Here is a 24,901-nt window from a genome sequence, read left to right on the forward strand (position 1 = left end):
AAGCAATATAATATGGCAAAGCTTTGACTGCTTTGGAAAGCAGAGATTTCTATTCATTCTGTCCAGATACACAGAGATCTAGAAGAGCTGAAGCCTCAAGAAGGAATAGATATCTTAAAGGAGGATGTAGCAAGGTGGGGATTGCTCTATTCTCCCACATGCCCAGCGACAGGACGAGGGAGAATGGGATAAAGCTGTGCTAGAGAAGGTTTAGGTTGGATATTAGGAAGAACTTCTTTACGGAAAGGGTTGTTAGGCATTGGAATGGGCTGCCCAGGGAAGTGGTTGAGTCACCATCCCTGGAGGTCTTTAAAAGACATTTAGATGTAGAGCTCAGCGATATGGTTTAGTGGAGGACTTGTTAGTGTTAGGTCAGAGGTTGGACTCAGCGATCTTGGAGGTCTCTTCCAACCTAGATGAGTCTGTGATAACTTGAGGTTCTGCATATAACCGAGTTCTTAAACAGAAGAGTCAACTATAAACCTTACCTAAACAATCCAAGTAATTCTAAAATAAAAACCTCTGCGTGTTCAAAATAGTCAAAGCTAAAATAAAGACTGTCAGGGGAATTAACAAAAAGAATGTTTGTGCATCTGTTTTTTCTCCCTCCCCCCCCCCTTTTTTTTTAAGATATCCTTGAAGTTGAAACTGATAACTACAAAATTTATATGCATAGTGCTTGATTATCCCAATTATTTGTAAAAATGTGTTGTCTCAAATTTTCCTCAAAAAGAAGTCTGTTAAATAGACCATACATCCAACATATCAGATGAACTGTTGATTAGCTTGGAAATTTGACAGTATGTTTAAGAGTGAAAACAAAATTGAAACAAAGGTGCAGGAGAAGGATTTATTTTGTAAGAGTACTGTCAATTGTAATAACAATAGAGATCATTAAAAGAGAGTAATAGAAAGTAAATATGCCAGAAATGCAGATTACTTTACCATAGCCTACATCCATCTGCTGAGATGCTTTTATTAGTACTTCCTAATTTGTTAAGTGAAAAATAAGCAGTACTCATAAAGACTTCTTATGAGGATGCAGCTTAATAAAGCAGTGATAGAAATCTAAGATTTACCTGGCATTAAACAGAGATCTTCCTACTCCCACCGTTCCAAACTTGTTCTTATCCCCCTATCAGCACTGATATCCATCTCTTATCCCATAGATTAAATTATTCATTTCGTTTGGGGGCTAGTTTCCTGCCGGTTTAGCTGAAGCACCAAGCGATAAGACAAGGAGAAATGGCTTCAAGTTGCATCAGGGGAGGTATTAGGACAAATTTCTTTACTGAAAGTGTTGTGCAGCAATTGGAATAGGCTGCCCAGAGAAGCGGTTGAGCCACCGTCCCCAGAGGTCTTCAAGAAACGTGCAGATTTAGAACTTCATAGAATGGTTTAGTTGTGGACTTTTCAGTACTATGTTAAAAGTTGGACTAGATGATCTTAGAGGTCTTTTCCAACTGAATGATTCAACGAACTGCTCGACTGCGCTAGAGAAAAGTCAATATTGACCAAAGATGGGAGAGGAATGCAGATTTGTGGCTGGAAAAAAAGAAAGTAAAACTACCCATTTTGAGAGCAACTAGCCCCGTTTCAGCTGGGTGATCAAAGCACATTGCAGGCAAATCCATTTCAGTCCACCTAAACTTGATTTGGAATTACTCAAATATGCAGCTCCACTGTTAAGTTAAAGGAGCGGTAAAATGAAGGCAAGGTACATTAACCTCTTGAAATAGCAATTGGGATCTGGAAGAAGATGAATTCTACAGTGTGTATCACTCAGTTGAGTTCACACAGTTCAAAGCCCTTACTGGGAACCCAATATATCATTGAATTAAATATATATAGCAATATACTATCACACAACTACACCAAACTGTTACTGGTGCATGGGTGCTCAGCTGTTCCTTATTAGCACCTTCTCAGTTACTTGATTCCCAAGACATACCAGTAGCACGAATTGGGTTAGAAAAACTAGCTAAAATTCTGTTAATTAAATAGATAAATCACCTCATTTTGACTGAAGTTGATTCAGAGAGGTTATGCAGATACACTCATGTGTTTGGTACCAAATGTCATCACTTGGCTTGCAGTAGGTTGAACAACTAGGGAAAAATAGTAGTGAATAAACTCTGTTACTGGAAAGCCATACAGAAAGTGCATACCTGGCTAAAGCCCAGCTGTATTTATTAGTGCTTTTACTAGTACACCAGATGAAAAAATAATCCTTAATTGAAATAGTTATACAGCTTTAAGTCAGAACTAAATGCTCACTACAGGATTAGTCAAACTGGAAGTAAGAAATACACCAGCAAGTCAGGCTGAAGATACAGATGATTTTTTCCAAGTAAATAGTATCCAGATATGACAATGACAGGATCAAAAGTTTAAAGACAATTTTTAGTTCATTGCCATCACCTCCATTCCACAAGTCCTTCCATTGTATTTGCCTTCCTTCATCTTCCCCTCATTCCCTGAGACTTCAAAAGCTAAGCATGAGATGCCCTGTTAGTCCTGCTCACATATTCCTTACGGTTCTGTTTATAATGCCTCCAAATAGACTGCTTTATTAACTGACCCTAAACACAGCAGTATATTACGGCACTGCTAGCTGACAAATAATTCAAACAATTCACGGCTAAGTTTTCACATGGATTCTCCTACTTGATTACAGTCAACAGGACATAAAATGGTAAAATTTCTTTGCCAAATTAGGCCTGAAAAACTGTATTAATAATGAAAATTGCTTAGACGTTTGTGTAGGGTACATTTTTCTTGAATAAGACATACAATATAAATAAAAACAAACCAATAGCTGAAAAATACAGCTTCATAAGAGTATGAAGAACTTTTTAAAGCACTAAAAACAATAATCTTTAAGTTTGCACTTTTATCTCCTTTGATTCAATTTAATTTACCTGCAGAACACTTGGCTTTTTTCATTACAATACCTCTGAAGATTAGGGGAATATATGAATGAAAAAAAAAAATCTGAATCACAGTAGAATATACATGAGGACCTCCTGTAGAATATACATGAGTTCAACTGAGGACTCTGATATAATACAAAACAAGGAAGAAGTAAGACCTCTAAGAGGTCTCACAAAGCTCCTAAATTAAGCAGAACAAGTCAAACCATACGAAAGAAACAGGATAAAATACAATTTAACTCCATAATGGAGTTAGGAAGGACCCTGTTAGGACCCTGCTTCAGCATCATTTCCAGCTGCCAGACAGTACACACAGAGTACTGATATAGAAGTATGATGACCTCAGCACCATGAACATGCACAACACGTCTCTGCTTATTCGAGGAGCCTGTTCTCCTTTGCCATAGCACAAAGCAAGAAGGTGGCATCATCATCTGAAAACAAATTCAAATTCTGCTTACTTTATTCATCACAATCTTCTGTTTTCAGCTGTCCTGCACCACTTCCAAATTACATTCACTGGACAATATTGGCTTATCAACTGGATGAGAGTTGGGGAAACACACTCCTAGGAGCTGAGGAAGTGAACAATGCTGATCTCACAGCAACCTGAGATAACACTAAATAATTTCTGTGCCGTGCTGCAGTTTTACATGTATATATAGCATGTATGCATATACTGAATGTTTTTTAATATGTCAAAGTACAGACGAGAGAAGTGCTTCACCAAGAATTGACGGGTAAGTCAAAAGTTTCAGATCTCTGACCTCATTATGTATGTTGTACATCTTTACTGAGGCAAACATACAATGTTTTCGGGACTTACGCAGAAGACAGAATTATGGAATCCCAGAATGGCTGAGGCTGGCAGGGCCCTCTGGAGGCCAGCTGCTCCCACCCCTGCCCAAACAGGGACACCCAGAGCCACTTGCCCAGGACCACGTCCATGCAGCCTTTGAAGATCTCCAAGGAGGGAGACTGCACAAGAATAGGGCTGTCAGTATTTTCAAGACTGTGTGAGCTTTCTTCATTCTTGGCTGCCACCATCCCACCATCCACTAAAATCACACAGATAGCAATATTTCACTCAATTATCCAAGACTATTTCCTAGAATATAGGTCATGTTTATGACAATTTCAGTCAATTTCATTTAATACAATGACTATAACTATAAAATGTCATAGAAATTGTCAAGAAGCAGCACTGTAATACATTTTTGTATGTGCAAACTACATTACTGGTGATTTGCATTAAGGATAGAAAATTTAATGTGATTAAATGGAACTCATGGCATTGAATTTTTACATGATAGAAGAGTGATTTAAATATTTTGAATAGTTTTTCATGAAAGTTTTACAATGAGGAAAAATGAGAAAATATTTTCTTAATACTTTCAACTTGCAAAAAAGATGTTAAAATGTCAATTATACTTCACATGTCAGTGCTTTTACATAAATTTAGTTTAAGTCTCATAAATCATTTCAATCAAATGTGTAAATAAAAGTATTTTAATACGCTGTTGTTCAAAAATGTATTTATTTGAACAAAAAAGTATTAAAACATCAGAACCTTGTTAAACAGTGTAAAGCCAAAATTACCAGATAAGAGATAAGTTCCAGTGTGTACAAAAATTGCAAATACATTCTTTTCATCTCTCAAACTGAAGAAGCTCCTCATATTCCTGAGCTCTGTGATGAGAAGTTTTCCAGTATTTCTTTCCTGGTAAACCTGAAGAGAGCAAGGATGATTCTGTCAGTCTTCAACCTCTTGGAGGGCCTATGAGAGGGATGGGGGAAGCATCCCATTACTTGAATTATACCTCTATAGTTCATAGAATAACTACAAATATGTATTTTCCACTTTATCACCTCAAAACCCAATGCACAAGCCCTATTTGTAATTCTCCAGTGACAACTAAATTGGTGGAATTAAATAAGAAAGGTGTTTAGATAGGAGAATTAATTATCTCAAATTACTTTAAATACTGCAGCAATCAAGGTTTCACCTTGGTCTTATAAGAAAAACAATGCATGTTAAAAATTTAGTTTCTAATTGCATAAGTACAGGAAAAATCTTCTAATAACTATCTGGAGTCACTGGATTAATACCCTTTGTTTTCTGGTTTACTGCCTTGTTATTCAGAAATCCAGTTTTATTCTAAACAGATTTATTTACTACATAAATACAACAACTCTGGAAAAAAACTCTCTGATAAAGTAACATCTATTTCATACCCTATAAATAAACATTGAGGAATTACCTCAGATACTCAGATACCATGATGCAATGTTCTGAAACATTACTTCAATTATATTATGAAAATCAGGATTTTAGATACAGCATTCAATGACTACAAAAACTCTGAAAAAATGGTTTAAAATTTAATTATTTTCAGCAGTTATGCTGAAAAGTAAGGAAAGAAAGCAATGATCACTACAAATTCTCATTTTAAGGGCAGAATCATCACAGAATCATCATAGAATGGCTTGGGTTGTACAGGACCTTAAAGATCCTACTCCAACCCCTCTGCCCTTGGCAAGGATGCCACCCACTAGGATCACGTTGGCCAAGGCCTCATCCAGCCTGGCAAGGAAGGGAATGTGACATGGAAGACAAGAAAGACTTTGTGACATGTGAGAGGGAATGGAAAGAAACATGAAGAAGTCCCAATGAACCTTCATGTTCTCACAGTAACATTGCTCTGGAGCTAAATCCCTTTCCAAATCCATTAGGATTTATGGAGTAATTATTTCAGGGTAGTGTCACGGCAGTATAAATTTAAAAAAAACACTGGGCGACAAAACTGAGTTTAACGTCTTTTACAAAACTATTTAAGATTACAAGAAAAATACTTACAAGTGTAAGACCCCCCATTTCCAAAGTTTTCGGTTCCTGAGTTCTTGTGAGCATCCTCAAATTCTCTCAAGCTCCCCTACTGCAAGAAGATTGTAGCCAAGATCTCTATCACCATTCCAGTCTTCAGCAGTCTGATTTTTCTTGACTTTCTTTATCCAACATAAACTGATAAAATGCTATAATAGTGTTCAATTTTCTGCCTTTGACTTGCTACTAACTCCTAATTCCCTCTTGATTCAACACTGCTAGAGGTCACAAAGTGATCTCACACAGCCATCCCATTTACCATGTGCCCATTTATCCCATGTGCCCTCACATAAATCCTTATTATGATGGTGATTTTTCCCGAGCTTTTGTCTCTGTGGATGGTGAGTAAATCCATGTCCTCTGTGTGGTTATAGATACACACACAAGTAGTGAACTACTGAAATGCAAATGTACTACAGAAACGTTAGATGCGATAAAAATGTTGCTGACTCCATGAGCACGAAACCATAGGCAGCTGTGCAGCGCAATATTTAGGAACAATTTAGATCCTGCAGATCACCATGAACTCCAAGCAACTAGAAGGTATATAAAGAGAGCAATAGGTGGTGGCTTGAAAGAGGACTTCAAATCCAGCACAAAATTTCTTTGTCTACCTTACATCAGTAAACAGCCAGTAGTCACATAGCATCTTAGCTCATTAACAAAAGTGCTTCTGAAATTATCCACATGGATGAGATTTATTTTGATATAAACTTGTATGTTACAATGACACGGAGCTTCCAGGAAAACTGCCCTAATAGTAATTTGCATTTGTTCTAAGAACATGGCTTATAATGGCGATGTCACGTAAGAGGTTAGGAGTGATAATGTAACATTCAAAATTCCAAGAAGTTGCTTAGTATGGTAGAATAAGTTAATAATCTCTAGCATTTTTCAATGGAAGAAAAAAAAGTGAGATCAGCATACACAATTACCTGGCATTTAAAAACAAAAAAACAAACAAACAAAAAATGTTTCTAATTCCTTCTCCCCCTAATTTATACCAGAAATGCTAGTCTAACTCTACTATATTTGCCTATCTTGACTGGGTTTGACAACCAAGTTTATCTTGCTGAAAACATTACAATATTCTGCCTTTACTAGTTCTGGGGAACCAGTAAGATATTACCAAATTGCTCCTTCATCACACTTACGCCGCTGGAAAGGTTGAAAGAAAACTTTCAGCATTTAAAATATTCAATTCCTACATTCAGTCACTTGACCTATTCTAAATGCGTGAAACCACATACTAAAATTAGGTACTTCAAGCTGTAATAAACCATCACAACAGCTATGACTTTGATCCTTATAATAAAAAATATCCATGAATCTAATTGTTGGCATTCATATTTGAATGAAAAGAAATGTCACTATGCAAACACGTTATCATTTCCACACGTCATTTCAATCTTTAGAAGTTCTTCAGTGACATTTTTCCAATTGGGTTTTGAATGTCTGTAGCAGAGCAGAGAGATTCCCATCACCAGAATAAATATGTCACACTTGTTATGTGAGATTAAGGATTAAGGTCTCTCATATTTGCCAAAAAGATAAAATAAACTCAACTTTCCTCTCAATAAAACTGTCTTAGCCACAACTAACTGTGTGTAAGCACCATCAGGATGTACTGTGAAATGACCCAATCAGCACAGATTTATTATTAATGGCATTATTAATAATAATAACCTATTATTAATCTTTAGTAAACCTTACAACCTTTTTTTGTTGTTGTTACAAAAAAAGCTCAAGTAAACATTTTTATCTCTTTCAACAAGATCAATCAAGACCCAAGTAATTCAGAACTGCTACACGCAGGTTTCAGTTAAACTGAGAAAAATTCAAAAATCAATAGTCAAGGAGAGCAACAAATAAAGCAATATAAGGTTCCAACATACCAACATTCACCTTAAAATCAGAGCAAGAAATAAGAACTTTAGTAAAAAAAAAAAAAAAAAAAAAAAAAAGGGAAAACAGGTTATTAATAGAACAAATATTAAATACACTAATAGATTAACCACTTTGCCAGGAAACCTGCAATACTGCATTTATTTTTACCTGAATTATTTAAGCACAATTCATACAAACTGTTCATATAGTTTTGAATGCTTCTATAATTTTATTACAAACCTCAAGATTTTTGAAGTACCTCAGAAATGTTATGTCCCCATTTCAAGTCTACAGTAAAATACACTCTTCATTTTAACTTGAATGTATAACTCAGTGCAACTTGACTGTATTAGAAAGACTCAAATCAAAACACCATTTAAAGACAAATCTTGGAATGTTTCTGTACATTACTGCGGAAATAACCACTGTTAGCGCTTAGCCAGGACCACTACTATACTCAAGAAAATATGTTCATTTCAGTAATGTTCTCACTAGATAGATATTAGCTTTTAAATGTACTGTTAGAATACAGATTTTTGAGATTTATACATTTTCAATGGCATACATTTTTTTACAGTTGTTAGTCTTCAAGTTTTGCCTTTCTTCAGTGGAAATTTACCAGAATTGCTCTGCTCTCTGATATGAAAATACTGACAAGCTGGCAAGTACATTAACAATCACCAGGGTCTCCAAACGTAAGATGGTGGTAAAGACAAACTTATTTACCATATTAATTAAATGGTCTATTTAACATGGAATATCAATTCTCTAATCACATCTCATTTGAGCTTCTTATTTCAATTAACAACCCTAAAGTCTACTAGAGATCCTACTGTTCTAGGATCATTAAGAACATTTTCATTATCTGTCAAATGAGGGAGGAAAAGGCAGAAACTGCAAGTACTCTCAGGAGTAGGCTCCTACCCTACTTAAGAGATGATTAGGGAGTAAACAGCAGTAGTTCTCATTAGTTGCTTAGCAATGAAATGTCCCCCTATGAAACAAGAAATGAACAAAGCAAGAGGTGTTGCCACGTAAACGATGGATAATCTTTCATCCACTCAAGGATAATCTGTCCTTCATTAAATCTAATCAGTCTGGATTAAGACACCAATGGTACCTTGCATAGAGAAGGTAGGAAATGAAGAATCACCTATATATAGACTCACTGAAGTAGCTAGATAACACATTGCTCAAGATTACATATCTGTGTTGTTTTCATTGTATGTGTGTACAACAAAAAGAAATGCAAGGAAATAGTTCTAATTCAGACTAGATTGTCATTTTTACTATTCATTCTTACTATATCTTTTACATCCATGGTTATATCCAAATTGTTAACGAATTGTTGTTAAATGTCAATTGAATTATTGCTAATGATTAGCCGTACTCTTAATGTTCATAAAAACTTAAATACTAACATACAAATGCAAAACATCAGTAACATTCTAGTAAGAGATGAGCATTTAACAAGTTTTCTAACTAGAAAAATTTGCAAAAAATACAATCACATGTATGGCCACTAACTCACCAGAAATACATCTATTTATGCTACTACTGGTATTACAACCCCAGAAGAGCAAAGTCCTTAACTAAGGAAATTTGATTACTGATGCATTAATTTTCAGTCCCCAATTCCAGCTTGCCATTCTTTCAGCTACAGATCCACTTTATTAGGTTCCCCTTCCCTTCATTTTCCTGCCACTCAGTAAAAGGTTTCCTTATTTCATGGTTGTTGGGTTGCTTATTTTTTTGCTAAGCTGGTTTGTTTTCTTTTTGTTGTTGTTTCGGTGGTAGTGATTTTTTTTTTCAGTTCATTTCATACAGACTATTTAAATTTTTCACAAAAACTTGTGAATTAGAGGAGAGAAATTTGATGAAAAAGGATCAGGAGTGACAAATGAGGCACTTCTTAACTATATCTGCAGTTAAGAAATAAAGATGAAAGCAAATGCCGGATTGCCCTTCTTTTGCTAGCTTCCATATCTACAAACACAACTCTGCCTGCAACTTCTACAGATGGTTTTTGATTGGTTGGTTGGTTTGGTTGGTTGGGTAGGTTTGTTTATGGGCATTTTTTTGGACATATATCTGAAAAATACCGAAACTCTACTGACTATTTACACAAAAATTGCTTGTCAGTGTGTATTTAAGAGAACCATACAGATTTATAATTACAAATATTTATAATAATAGAATTCATGTCTCTAATTATGATTAGCTAATCCAAATTTTCATATTAAAATAAATGTGCTGTCCTAAAACCAGTACCAATTCATAATTCAGTATTATGATAAATCTTACCTATATATTCACAAACGAAGACTACAAAAAAAGGAGTTACAAGATCATTTATGCCCTGAACATATCCACTGGCTGGATGACGTATAGCCCAGATAAACAAAATTCTTTCAAAGATCTGAAAAAGAATTAAAGAAACTATCAGATAATTTATCAAGTGGTGAGCACATTTTAAACAAGATACTGGAAAAGTATAGAAGGGCAGTTTTGATATCACAGAGTTACAAGTATAAAAATACACTTATAAAAGAATACATGAATGATTGTATTCATAATTAACTGCCAATGTTAATTAAGTTTCTCAGTTATTTAAAAGAAAATATTTTCAGGGTATTAGCACATGTTAAAACCAGCCTTGCATATAATTCAGTTACAGTAGTTACAACAGAGCAGCACTTATTCACTGGAGCTTTTCAAATAATACAAAACTCCTTTCTTCATGATACAGAAATAATAAATCATTTTTCCATGACCATTCATCTCTTTGAGACCAATATTTTATCAATATAGTACCCCATTTGTTGCTAGGTAACAGAAAGAAGTACTTAATATAAGTACATTTTTTTAATAACATGTCCAATAAAATCTCTGTAAGAGTTACGTTTGCCTAATCTGGCAGCATAGAGCTTTAGAATTCAGAGGCAGGTATGCTGGGTAATTAAACATCTGAAAAATCAGGAATGTAGAAAGAAGGCAACCACCTTCCTTACCACACAGCCCCATCCCCTAAGTTCTTCTAACCATACATAGCTTAGGACCTGCAAAAGCTCCAAAGGCTACAACATAGACAGTCTGACTATGGGAAGGGCAACGTGTGAAGAATACAAAGCAGAAGAATCACAGAACATATGTCCAAAACAATTTAGGTCTGCATCAGGTTGTATCTCTTCTTAACTGTTTGGTTCTGCAAGTGCTACGTTTCTTTGGAAAGCTGCAAATGAGTAGCACAGTGAAAGCTGCTGTGTGTTTTGCTCTGATTACTGGTACTCAGACAGTCATAATCTTCTGAGGCGAAAGAAAGTTTTCTCCTCCTCTGGAAGGTCTGCCAAAAAGCCAGAGTACAGGTGGGCAGGGAGGCAGGGCAGATGCAGGAGAGCTTATCAAACAAAAGGACTGCATCACTTTTAAGAGCAGGCCTCAGAACTAATAAAAAGGGAAAGACTTTGTAAAGACCCCAAGGTAGAGTTTGCTGCAACCCCAGAAGTCAGCGAATGCCCAGGCTTCAAGACCACTCACAAGAGACGTGCCCTGAATGGACACAGTAGGAAATTTAGTTTATGAAGCTTTTACTATTTCTGTTCAATCTCACTTCAAATTTTTGTTAGCTTAGCTCCAAATTTCGTAATAGAAACCTTCCTTTCCCTCAGAACCTGATAACACACATAGTTTGCATTGCAAACTGAGATGCCTATGGATTTCAAAGCACTTTTAAAATCCAGCTGTGAAAACTAAGGTATAGGGAAGGGTTATTAAATTTTTTTTGAGCATCAAATTATTAAGCAGCAAGGATTGCTTCGTAATTGGCATACCAGATTTAATATCCCCAAATGCATCTAATCAGAAATTCAACAAATACACACTGAAATAGTGTTTTCAATTTCCTACCCATTTTCATGAAGTTTCATTTACTGCTTTGAATAGAAAAAAATGAGCGCTGAATACCTGAAAGGCAGTCTGATTTAAGTTTCTATACAGCACTCATCACTGTGTTCAAATAGCACTCATTAAAAAGGTCACTTTCCCAAAAGGTTTCCTTCTTGATTTCCAAACCAGCAACAGAAACCGGAATAACTTCTAGTACGAACCACTACATCTCAAGAGTTGTCATTACCTATCAATTACTCTCCTTTGAATTTAACTCTCATTCATCATAACAGTAAGAACTATATTCATATACATAAAAGAAGAATTCATTAGCTTAAATGCAGATTTTGAATTTCTTATGTGTTTTGCCACCTCAGAGGAACTCCAAAACCCCCCAAAGTTTTAATCAGGAAAGCTTCTTAGAATTTGCTTTTGTTTCTCTTTAACCAATAAAAGAGGTGGGGACGATTTTATAAAGTATTTTTCCATCTTGTATACTTGAAATTACTTCTCCCATACAATGCAAGCATAAAAGGGAAAATGCAAAGGCTTATACTATTCTATTCAATCAAACTCATTTAAAGACAACACAGAAATTGAAAATAAAATTACAGACTACTGCACTTTGACTAATCACATTGACTAAACCTACATTACAGTCACTAATCTTTATTAAAATAAAGTATTTATAACACGTAAGTCCAACAAACTTGACTGAACTATATGTGGGAAGACCTCCAATACCTCTCTCCCCTTCTTTCAAATGACGCTATTTATTCTCAGTCTTTTAGCTTCTCACTCCAACAATACTCTTCTCTTCCCAACGCCCACTATCCCCTCCCCAATCTACACAACTCCCATAAAAATAAATACTTAAAATTGATTTAAAATGAAGATCTAATAATGAGTTATTTCCACACAGCGTCAAATTCAAAGCAACTTTTCCTAAACTCAAGCATATGATAATTTCTTAAGTGGAATACTCTCATGGTAAGAGCTTCCAGATCTTGAATGATTTTGACAAATGCAGAGAACCACAGGAATTGTTCTCTGAATTAATTCAAAAAAAAAATTAACAACATATATAGAAAAAAAGAAAAAAGACTCAAAAGTACACAACAGAAGAAGAAACCAACAGACTCAAAGCAGAAGATTTTTTTCCTGTTAGTACTCATGCCTTCTGTGTTAGTTATGTGCTATACTTATGCATTTTCATTTTTTGGACTTAGTTCTCAAGCCAGAATAGTAATTGTTGTCAAATTACTTAATGTGATACCGGATTCATTAATAAAATGGGTGACCTAAAAACCACATTATTTAGATATAATTCTTACCTCTGTTACTTTGGGCTGAAGTCTTAAAACTTCAGGACTCATGCGTGGGATATCTATATGAATCTAATTGGACAGAAACAAGAATCATGTAAAAGGAGACAACAGCACACTTTTTAAATAACAAAAAAGCTTTTTAAATAACAAAATAAATCCTGTGGTTTTACACTGTTAGCTATACCCTATCTCACTATTTTAGGAATACTGTGAATTTACTGTAGTTCAAAAATAAAGGACCAAATCTTTAAGTCATTATTATCTAATCTGTTAATCAGACACAAAAAAAACAGAATTCCCCACAATGCTTTAAGATCATTACATCAATTTTGACTGCTTCCAAATTATGGTTTTATTGGCAATACTCTTTTCCTCAGTGTAACTACATCTAACATCACACGTATGTAAAGCCATGTACAACAGACGCTGTGAATACTTCTTGCTACTAAAGATCAGGCTTGAAGCAGAAGAAAGATAACCACTTACTCTTTCTTAAGGAAGGCTAATGTAGGATAACTTAGTTTACATTTAGTGATACAAACTAATCGGTTAAATATAAAACTGGAAGAAGAGTTATCTTCAAGTTTTTCCTTATCCAGGGAGGCAAGAAATTTTGACACACCTATCGTAATTACACACCACACAGTTTCAACTTCTTAAGCACAAGTATGGAGCCAGTAAGGATCAGTTAGATATCCTCTGTACCATCCTCTCACTCATTTGAAGGAGGGTCTGAGGAGATGACCCCATTACGCTTGAATGTTGAAGCATGTCCGTGTGGTACAGCCATGCAGCATGGCATGACAAAAGCCGACTTTCAAAGAAATCCACTATTTTAAGTGTCAGACCAAAATATTTCATATTTTGAAACAGATTAAAATTAATTTCGCTTCTAAAACATAGGAAAGCTGACTGAAGTAAGATTTAGTGGATATATAAAAACAATAGCAAACTTCAAAATTAATTTCTTCAAGTTCTTTAACATATCTCACGTAGGTAGAAGTCACTTCAGTAGGTGTTCTACCTGTCTATAGGTATCTTGGTGACTCTCATCATTTCTGGAATCATAGTATTGCTCAACGAAAGCAAAATACTCTTTCCGTTTTCTTTGTAAAGTGCTTTCTCTTCGGTCCACGTTTGCAGGAAGATAACCCTGAAAAAATAAAAAAGTAAAATGAAAAGGATATTACTCTTTGCTTCACAAAAAGCACAGTTAGCATTTGATAATATGCAACAGAGAAGCTAATGAACAAGTGTAGTACAATGCAGTCCGATTTGAATCTGAATAATACCTTAGCAAATCAGTTTTCTAATCATTCCAACTGAATACAAAAGTGCATTTTTTTTTAAGAACACATTCCAAGGTTTTCACCTTTAAAAAGCAATTTCTCATCAAGAATTTTAGATGTTTGCCTTTCAAAGAGAAAAGGTCAAAACAAATAATTTCAGAAAAATGCAATGCAACATGAGTTCATTAATTTCTGCATTCCCACATGGCTCTTATTGGAGCAATTTTATTCAATTTTTAACAAAACGTGTCTCGGTTGCTTTAAAGTAGGAATGATATACATTTGCCAATATACTTATGTTTAAATTAGATTTAACCTCATAATACAACAGAGTATTTATTCTAAAGCCTTAAAATATTCGAGGTAGTTTATCTCACTCCTTTAGATCACAAAAAAATAATTTCTAGTTTTCATTTTCTCAACAGGTTGTGAGAAGTTTTGGCACATACATCAGTAACCGGGCTCTTAGATATAAAGATTCAAGCTATACAGTTCTAGTTTTTTCCTAAAATCAATTTATAAATATTATTTTTCCAAAAGTATTGGCATGGTAATGAAGCAATGTCAGATACATAGGTATACACATAGGTATATCTGTCAGATACAGATATACTTAATGTATATCTGAGTTGTTCTTCGTTGAACTCATCTTCATATCTACCTGAAGATCCCATTCTTCCAAAAAAATCCATTCTTATTTCCTGTTCTGTCCAGTTATTTCCTGTTCTGTCCAGTTTGATCACTATTTCTGAGATCTCAGCCTACCTTTCATTTCAAAATAGCAGTCTCAAGTTATCATTTCAGCATTTTAAGAAAGGAAATATCATTGATGTTATTAAATGTTCAGTTATTATATAAACTGAACATATTAGAAACACCATTATTCATGTACCTGGCTGCCTAAAAGTTTCCTGAACATTCAAGAATAGTTAATACTTTCTCATATGCAGCTTGATTTCAAACATAATGTTACAAAAAAGAAAGGGAATTCATATTTTACATATGCCAGGCTTGAAAAAAAAATACTTCATAGAAAAATCGTTCTAAACATAAGTGGGATTAAGAGACCTAGCCATCCAAAGAAAAAAGATTCATGTATCTTCCTTGACTATTAAAGTCAAATTAAATTATTTCTTGCCAGTATTACAAAAATTATCCTTCCACATTTTCAGCTGTCATCATACTAATGGTAATTAGTGTAAGAGAGAAAGCGAATTTGTCAGCCATATGTTTCCTTAAAAAATAAATAAATAAATCCTTATAACATCACAGAACTTGATACTAGAAGTGCAGCACAGACTTGCACTTAAACAATGAGTCACAGCCAGTGCAAGTAACTAATAAGATGCTATGCATTTAACTACCAAAACAACTTTATTATACAGTCCTTAACAAGCAAAAATGGGATAAATCTTACATTCTAAAATTGTTGATTATACAACAGAACTAAACACCACATTAGGAATAAATACACTGGGGGCATTACTCTCCTACGGCAACGAAACATCATATTGCAATTCCATGTTGTTTTGCTTAAAACAACAGAGGGAAAAAAAATACACCACACTAGAACATCAATAGATTTTTGTAAAGATGTCTGCATTAAAATAATTTTAAATGTTATGCTGTGTATCACAATTTCTTCTTCTTTTAAGAAAACAAGGGATTAAGTGCAAACAATATTACATTCCAGATAGTTTAACAGGTACTTACTTTGGCAAGCCATTTCTTTTAAGATGTACTGTCTTACATCTGATTCTGGGTATTTCTAAATCGCATCAGCTTAACTTTTGCCTCGAGATTCAGTCTGACATTTAATATCCTGTCCCAGTGCTTTGTATTTAGTTAAATATTGAATTCTGCCTCCCATTCATTCTCAATGGTTTGATTTTTTTTTTCCTGTAGCATATCTTAGCCCCATTAGAAAATAATTCATTTGTGAGATCAAATGTGATTGTTCCAAGGACACCAATATTTTCTCAGCAACAGACTTTTTGCCATTATTCAGTTTCAAAGACCGAAGCCATCTTTCAATTGGACGTGTCCCATTTCCCATTCACTTTACAAATTAGGTTTTATTTTTAAAAGTTGGAAAGGATTGCAACATATCATCAGGGCATAAATTGGTAGAGAGTTTAATCTGTTTATTCATTAATTTCTCTCCAAGGTAACCATATATTTAGCTTCGGTATTCAAAAGAGCAGTGGGCCTGAATAGTTCTGCTTGCTGTTTAGGTAAAGAATGCCCGATTTTCTTCTGTATTTTAGAAATAAATCATGCATGTTTACATACTGTTACCAGTAGACATGACAGCAATAGCCCCTCAGCATTATATTGATTTTAATATACGTTCGCTTTGAAAAACTGTTTTCCTAAAATATTTTAACACTCTTACCCTTCTGACTAAACACCACCTTAACTCAACAATTTTTAAAACCACATTTGATGAATTTCAACTTCAATACTGATTTAACAAATTAGACAAATACTTTCTACCTCAGATATTACCAATGATAATCAGTCCCCCGAATAAATCGTTTTTTGGGCTTTTGACATAAAAACTCTGAGCAATTCCAAACAAAACAAAACCAGCCTTAATTAAGCTCTAAGTTATGCTTTGGCTTTGACTGTATAGTTTTTCTTTGACTTCTGCAACCAATCTTTAAGCAAAGCAAAATTTAAGTCTGCTTCTGTGTATTCATTTTCCCAGCAGTTCCCATTGCACCTTTCAACACAGAAGATGACCACATTACACCTCTTATCTGGGACGTAAATAACATATATTTAAACAACTCGTGACATTAAAAAATAAATAATATTAGAAAAAGCATCATGGAGCTTATGACCACAAATATCCAAGGCACTTTTTCTTCCCTATTGCAGAAAAAATATGAAGCAAGCTACTGCCTTAAAGCACAGAAAATTAATGATTACCTAATGACTAGTTGTTACATTTCCAAAATGCATTAATCAAGGACCACTTAGCAGATAAGACATCATGGCAAGAACTACATATGAAAAGCTGAGAACAATTCTGGAAGTGTCTTGAAAATAAAACCCACTTAATTGTTAGAGTAAAGCAAAATAACCTGTGCAGTTCTACAGAGTTACAAGACATCCAGAGATAAGAATTGAACTGGAATGATCCTGAACTCAAGCCGTAAAGACAGAAGTACAAAGAAATTTGTACTTTTCACTTAGAAATGTATCTGCATTAGGAATCTCAGTAACACTAAACTAAATCAACTTATTGGATGAAGTTGAAGGTCACCAGAATCCTATGCTCTCACTTGAAAGCGAGACCGTAACGGGACTGTAGTTAACTTTTGCGTAATTTAGTTCTCTAAGCCTCTGTCTCAGTGCCCTCAATCAGAATTCAACCTATTCATATGCTTCAGTTTATTGGGTTTTAAAGTCCATTTTGAGTTAGCCATAAATTTTTGGCTATTTCAACACAGTCATCCTTTAAAAAAAAATTTTGTTCAACCTTGGACAACTTTGGAAATAAAACTAAAATAAATTGTACACTGCATGCTTAATCTCAGTTACGACAGAATATTTGAATATTTGCCATTAAGAAGCTGTATCCACATTTAGCATAAGCTGCAAATTTAGTGGATCTCATCAGCAAGACAGACTCTTTCAGTCACTGGAAATCAAACTCAATGTGAAGTAAATACTTCACAGTCCCTGCTGAATTACTCTATAAAAAGCAAAGCTATTTACGTCTACTCTCTGAAAAATTCAACAGTGTTAAACTGTTGTGTGTATAAATCAGAATTTTAAAGAGTTCTTAAATGCAAAAAGATTTGCTGATAAAGTATCTTCAGAGTCTCTGGAGAGTAGACAGCACACGATTTTTGCTTCTTTTTAATAAAAACATCTTCACAAGATCTTCTCTCAACCATGTACAAAGAACAGCTGAGCTGCACAACCACTTGCCACAGCAAGGATTATAGCTAAGAAGATTGATGTGGAAAATACTACCAGAAATACACTGTGTTTTTACAAAAAAAAAAAAAAAAAAAAAAAAAAAAAAAATATTTTTTTTAATGCAGTGCAAACAATGAAATAACAAAACCCATTCCTGTGACACCAAACTCAACAAATCCCAGATTCCCATAAGCTCCTCTCTGAATCCTGCCTGAAGCACCCCAGTGTGCTGCTCCTCGGTATTTCAGCCAACCTGCTCCCAAGCTACTGCATGCCCAAACTCCACCTGCCACCAGTTCAGGTTCAGGGCACTCAGCTAGCCAAAAATCCACCCTACAAACAAGTGATCAGCTTTTCAATCAGCTTGGCTCCCTTAACTGGCTCACAAGCCTAAGACCAGAAGAGCCAATGCCATAAGGTAACTGATCACAGCAGTTCAGATTTCTTCATCTTAAACCACTTCAGAAAAATAGTCAAACACAAGCTCCCTTCATAGCTTTTCCTCAACATGCATTGATCCTTTGTGTGAGCAGTCTCTAGTAGTTATTTTAACGTGAAGGCAGAAGGAAGCCTTTTGTAGGACACTGATAGGCTTTGTTTCCTCACTGTGTGCCTACTTTCAAGAAAACTGTAGGAATTCACTTGTCTTTGAATTCGCCACTGTTCCATCAAAACTGGTTGAAAGAGGCAACTTAACACGTAAGCCCTACTTTCAGAGAAAGCCAGTCTGAAAATAAAGATGCACAGCTGACATGATTTACTAGTGCTTCTCATCCCCCTCCCTTCAGTTTGACAAATTCCTGTTAAAATTGAGCAAAGAACAGAACGTTTATTACAATTCAGCAGCAAGACAGAACGTTTTCAAGTATCACTGATGGATTACAAGTCAAGCAAAATTATTTGCAATTCTTGCAGAAAGCTATTACTTTTAAACGCAAAGAGGAAAATAAAACTTACTGAAAGGAGCTTCCATGCAATAGGACGAACTCGTTTGGGAATTCCAGACCAACTCAATTTCCGTAATTCTTCTATTAGAAGAAAAGTATTTTATGAGAACTAAGAAAATTATTATCAACATACACAGATATACTCAAATTATCACAATGTTGTTTACATTAATTATGTCTTCCTATGAAGTCCAATGAAATCAAAACATATGGCAATTTTAAGGAGTTCGTAAGACACTGGATAATTACTTTCCATAGGGTTATGTATGGGGAACAGGCACTACGTGATGAGGCACCTTTCTGGATTATTTCCCAGAATTTCTTTAATGTATATGCCTTATATTAACATGCAAGAGGTACTCAGCTTTTCTGCATAATGTGCTTCTATAGATCTCAACTAAAAATGGGATTTGCAGTTACATAAGCAGAATGATTTTGAATGCTGGAATTTATTTCAATGTTATATTTTCATTCTTTATGTTGTACTCCTCTACTGAAAGCTGCTCATCAGAGAGTATACCCAACTAAACCAATCTGTGAGATTTCACACTTTTTGTGTGTGTGTGAAATCTCTTTATCGTGGGGAAAAAGCTATAGAAAAATCTTTGAAAATGTAAAGACAAAAAGATGCCTGACATTTTCCCTAAGAAACAGTATTTTTATGAGGTATCAACTTGAGACAGTAGCTCTTCCTCTTCTTCCTCAGAGTAGAAAATAAGGGTAAAAACTGCACAAGTTCAAATTATCATTCTGCTGAAAACCAACCTGTTTTTTATATGCTTTTTCAATTAATTCTATATACTTGAGTTAACTAATTATGTGAATATGAGATGTTTTCCAAATTCTACACTTAAAGCAAGCATTTAAAAATATCCTGTCCACCTAATTACTTAAAAAAAAAGCACAAAATAAAGTAACTAAATAAGAATTTGTTGAGTGGATTCTATAGTTTTGTTTGAAATGAGCTGATTTATATCTTTCCTATAGAAGAAAAAAAATACAAGGTGTTCAAGGTGACACCTTGCTAATGCAAGAACATATATATAAATCAAGGTTTTTTTTTACTACCAGTACAAATTATACTTAGAGGTATAGATCTGAGTAAATGTAGAGAAACAACAGAAAAGAAATATTATTTAGAAATATTATACTGAGCATCAAGATAAATTAAATCCTACAGTATTCAGTTTCACAATGCTATGCTATTGCACAAAGTCGGTATGTCACCAAACAACATTTAAATACATTGAACCATTAAAGACATAAAAGATACAGCTTAATGCAGTTATTCTTTATGACATAGTACCTCTCTCCAGCTTGGGCTAGTTTCTATCAGTAACTTACAAACACCATACCGCCAACAGGGCTTCTAAAAATGAAGTCTAGACAACAAATTTTGCAGGTTATTTTTTTCTCCTCACTTGAGCTTCATTATTTTTAGTTATCTTCCAACACAGTAGTCCTGCTATAACTCCTCACAAGAAAATTTTACCTTGAAGTAAAGGTAAAAGTTGAGAGAAAAAGCTAAGATCCTAAGCATCAAGTTACTTTGCAACATGGGCGATTTCACTGTCACATTACTCTGTTTACCCAATGATTTTTTTAAAAAATCAATATTGACTGCATTTATAAACATGATTATTCTTTGGTTATGTTTTGTTTTTAAAAGATTTGTCCTAACCCAGGAAAGAATTTTATCTCAAGAAGCAAGTAGACATCGTATGAAATGTTGTAGCAGTTTTCTCATTCCGTAATACAAAACCAATTCATTTTTAACTATCAGCTTGAGAGTCAATGAATAAAACTATTGTTTCTATTACTTCTCTCTCTGCATTGCAAAAAAACAAGAATATAGTAAGAATACAGTTATTTTTGCCTTACTTGGCAACTTGCTGTAGAAACGTACTATTCTTCCATGGCTTATTAAGATACATATGAAGGGTATACACTGTATCAAAATCAGGAAAAGCAGAGTGTATCAGTCTAAGCAAAATGTAAGCAGAATCATCATATGCCTTCAGAGAAATTTATAAGCCCACAATACTTCTGAACATAAATATGCATGGGTGGAAGAAGCCCAAAAGCATGCTTATACACAGAACTCCAAGGAATCTGGTGACATCCAAATAAATTCCTCCCTTGTTCTTCATTTAAAGGATTTTATTGGCACTGGAAGAATATGGGATGAGCAAAAGAGCAGTAACGCCAAAAAAAATATGATACTACCAGAGTTTGGTGTGAAACGAAGTGTTAAAGCAACAATGAAAGCAGAACTTGTACAGACTATAAACACTGATTAAGAGACAGGGTGAAGCGCAAATTGAACTCTGTATCACAGGTTAGCACAGCAGCTGTACCAGGAGCATGCTGTCACCGAAAACACAAGGGATTCAATGGGAAAGACATGTCATAAGCAAATGAATTTCTCTGATATTAAATAAGTGACTCATGAATTTCAATGATATTAAATTTCCGGTTAGTAATTAGAAGCACTCAGGATTGTCCATTCAAGATAAAAAATTAGGTCTGGGCAGAGATTTGTTAACCACAAAGGCAGACACTGGCTGATGATGCACTGAGGACAGAAATCAGAAAGCAGTTCTAAAGTCAAAGAACTATTGAACTATGTCACAAAAACTGGAAAAAAGCCACGGCTGGATTCTGAAGAAAATCCAAGAATACACAAGACAGAGAAGAAAATAAGAAGCCCACAAACAGCTCTGCCATGACACACAGCGAAGCTGTGATACAGAACACAGCTGGACAGGAACAAGCTTCATTAAGTATAGTTGCAAGGCAAAGCAGATGGACTGCTGAAAGAAAAAACAAGAAATTTGATTATTTTTTTTTTAACATCAGGAAACGATGAATAACACCCTGCCAGTTTAAAGGAGAACAAAAGTCCAAGTACACCACCATTTGGAGCTGGCTTTTTGGGTTCTGAGGATTGGTTCTTTGTTGGCATTAGCTTTGAAGGATGAGTTTTTTAGGGAGAGGGGTTTGAGGAGAAAAACGTTGGGAAGCAGAATGAAGACCAAAAATACCTGAACAGAGAAATTGTTATTCTACAGTGGTATTAAGTGCTCATCTTCACATGAGCTTGATCTTTGGCCATAAAAGGAAGCCTATCCAAGAAGCTCAAATTAAACCAAAGTCTCTGCATTCCAAAGAACAGAAAGAGCCAGCTTCATAACAGATGTACAAGACGAAGAGCAAGGCTGCAGTTCAAAGAAAAATTGTTAATTCCTATGCTACAGTTATAGGTCATATCAATTTCAGTGATTTTGCCTAAGCAAGCAGAAGACAGAACCATTAATCTGATTTACATGCAATTCTACTTTTCTAGCCTACAAAAGTAGATAAGATACACTTATAATACTGCAAGTTCTCAATGAGTGTCCAAAGCAGGAATTACCACTCCACCTAATAATATGGACAGTGAATGACCAGAAATGCCATAAATCAGAAAGCTCAACACCCATCTTGTTAGGGAGTGGTGAGACCACAGGCCTGGAACTGGCCCTAACAGGGTGACACCAGGATTCTTCATCCACCCATCCAGGTGTGGCCCTGCCAGCCAAGGAATACCCCCAAAGTGCTCCTGATGACCAAAGCAGCTCTGACTCACCTGGCATGGTCTTAGCAGGTTCAGTTTTATTGTCAGACACCAGCTGCAATGATCAGGCAGAGGATGCCCAACAGGTATCCCCCAAGAGTACCTAGTCATACAAATACAGGTCTTACCGTTTTCCCATTATTTGCTCATTTTCATCATCCTCCTATTTCTCTTTCTCTACCCCAGTCTTCTCTTGAATTAATTAACTATTCCAATTACTCCATCCCCTAGCGGTCCTATTTTTGCTCCTCCAGACCCAGGTTTGGTGTTTCTGCGATGCCTGCCCAGGTACTGCTGGTTTTCTAACGCTGTACTTTCCAAAGCTACCCCAGCGCTCCCCTCCGGGTAATGGCACTGCTGGGACACTCCTCACATAACTGCCCCTTTGCTACTTAACTCCAGGCATCCCACACGGTGCTAACTGCAACTCCTGGCATTCTCTGTGCTGTGGTTGTTACGTTCAGCAGTTTCTCAATCACATCCAGCAGTCCGCCATGCCCCAGTGAATTAGCTCAATCTCAGACCAGGGCACAGTCAGCAGCTTGGGACTGCAGGCAAGTATCCAACACATCTGAACCAAGTTTCTATTCTGCACACGATTTCAAGTAAATCCCTGAGCTACCAAGCACTAAATCATAAGTAGCAGTATCACTGGGTCTTTCCTTCTAAAAGCCAAAAAGGCAGGAATCAATCAGAACAAGTAGAGGCAAGGTAGGCATGTACGAGTATCAGAAATATGGTATTTTGTACGCTTTATGAATTAAAAGAGAAAATCCGCCTTTAGCTAAATACAACACTAACAAACTACACACACATTTCTTCTCCACCCCAGAACACGATAATAAGCTCCGGTTTTGGTTTAGTAACAATGAAGGCCCCAAGTCTTCAAAAGCAAGTGGTCTCCAGCTGTGCATCATACTGCTCCACTAGTCCTTGTGCAGTATTTATGAGTGCCTGTGTTTTGCCTCTTGTAATCTATTTGTACTATTGGTAGGTTGGCTGAAAGGAAACACATCTTACACCTTAGTTTATGGCTTTTTCATACAATCATTTTGCTAAAGCTTCAAGTTTTGGCTACTGTTACACAAACACCATTTACAAACTGCGTAATAAGTATAGCATCTGTGGTAGAGAGAAAACAAGTTGCAACTCAGAAACTGCTTTTATTATTTTTACACATCAGTTTTTCATTTTCACTCTGTATTGCATTAAACTCTCCCTAATCTTTCACATTGCTGTTTTTCCTCCTCCCTCAGCTCTGTCCAAGCAGGAATCTATGCACAAACACATGTACCAGCCTCTCAAAACAATCCAAGAAAAGTAGTAAAAAAAAATATAACAATAAATAAACACAAGCATAAAATAACAGAAGATGCAAATCTACTGTCAGAATCAGGTAACGTGGAGCATATGATAAAACCAGTGACAAATCATCCAGGAGAAATACAACATACTGCTAGGTAACTAATTTCAGACCAAAGACTGGAACCATGCAAATGGATTGGAATTTAACTTACTCAAGTAAAACTTTCTATTCTGGGATGCAGCTGAGCTTTCTTTCTATGTTCAGGATCAAGCCAGAATAGTTTTAACAACAAGATTTTAAATTATAGCACCATTTCTAATGAAACACCTGCTTCTAGGAAAAAGATACGTAACTTTGTAGGACTCACTGAACTAAGGGATCATTCCTTAAAAACTAAAGACAAAAGAATAATGTTTTATTTTGGCAAGTTTAAAAGAAATTAGCTTTCATCCCTGACACTACTCTGCAATGAACACAGATTTTCTTTCATAAGGGAGAGCTTAAATTGTCACATCATTTCAAACAATAACACGCGTATCTTGTGATACTGAGTTCAAAGAACTTGCTTTTTTCTGGAAATGGGAGTAACAACATACAGCAAAAGCTAAGCACCTCTGTTTTACAACATAGCAGTTATTTAAAACAGGTCCTTAGGCTGGTTGTCCACAGTACAGGATTCTGGAGGGAAAAACTCCCCACATCCTCCCACGCTAAAGATAAATAGAATAACTGTTTATGTTCCTCTGCCACAGCCTGATCCTTTCTGGGTGCTCTTTTTACACCTGGGCTGTTTGCTGGGCCTCCAGAATCTTGCACAACGCTCCTCCTCCAAGTATATTTGAGAAAATCATTAACTGTTAGCTTCTAAACATTTTGCAAGTTGTTTATCTCAA

General features: G+C 35.4%; 1 protein-coding gene across 1 annotated transcript in view; it reads right to left on the bottom strand.

Moving 5' to 3' along the window:
• TBC1D22A (TBC1 domain family member 22A) overlaps positions 1-24,901 on the bottom strand; it is a 175,290-nt gene that overhangs the window by 126,858 nt on the left and 23,531 nt on the right. The window contains exons 5-9 of the mRNA XM_082752207.1: positions 19,097-19,167; positions 13,942-14,070; positions 12,924-12,986; positions 10,009-10,123; positions 7,684-7,748 (exon numbers count right to left, since the gene is read on the bottom strand). Of these exons, the coding sequence (XP_082608333.1) occupies positions 7,684-7,748; positions 10,009-10,123; positions 12,924-12,986; positions 13,942-14,070; positions 19,097-19,167 (443 nt within the window). The remainder of the gene's footprint in view (positions 1-7,683; positions 7,749-10,008; positions 10,124-12,923; positions 12,987-13,941; positions 14,071-19,096; positions 19,168-24,901) is intronic.

The sequence above is a fragment of the Aythya marila genome (assembly GCF_965140915.1).
Source record: "Aythya marila genome assembly, chromosome: 1".
Taxonomy (NCBI): Eukaryota; Metazoa; Chordata; class Aves; order Anseriformes; family Anatidae; genus Aythya; species Aythya marila.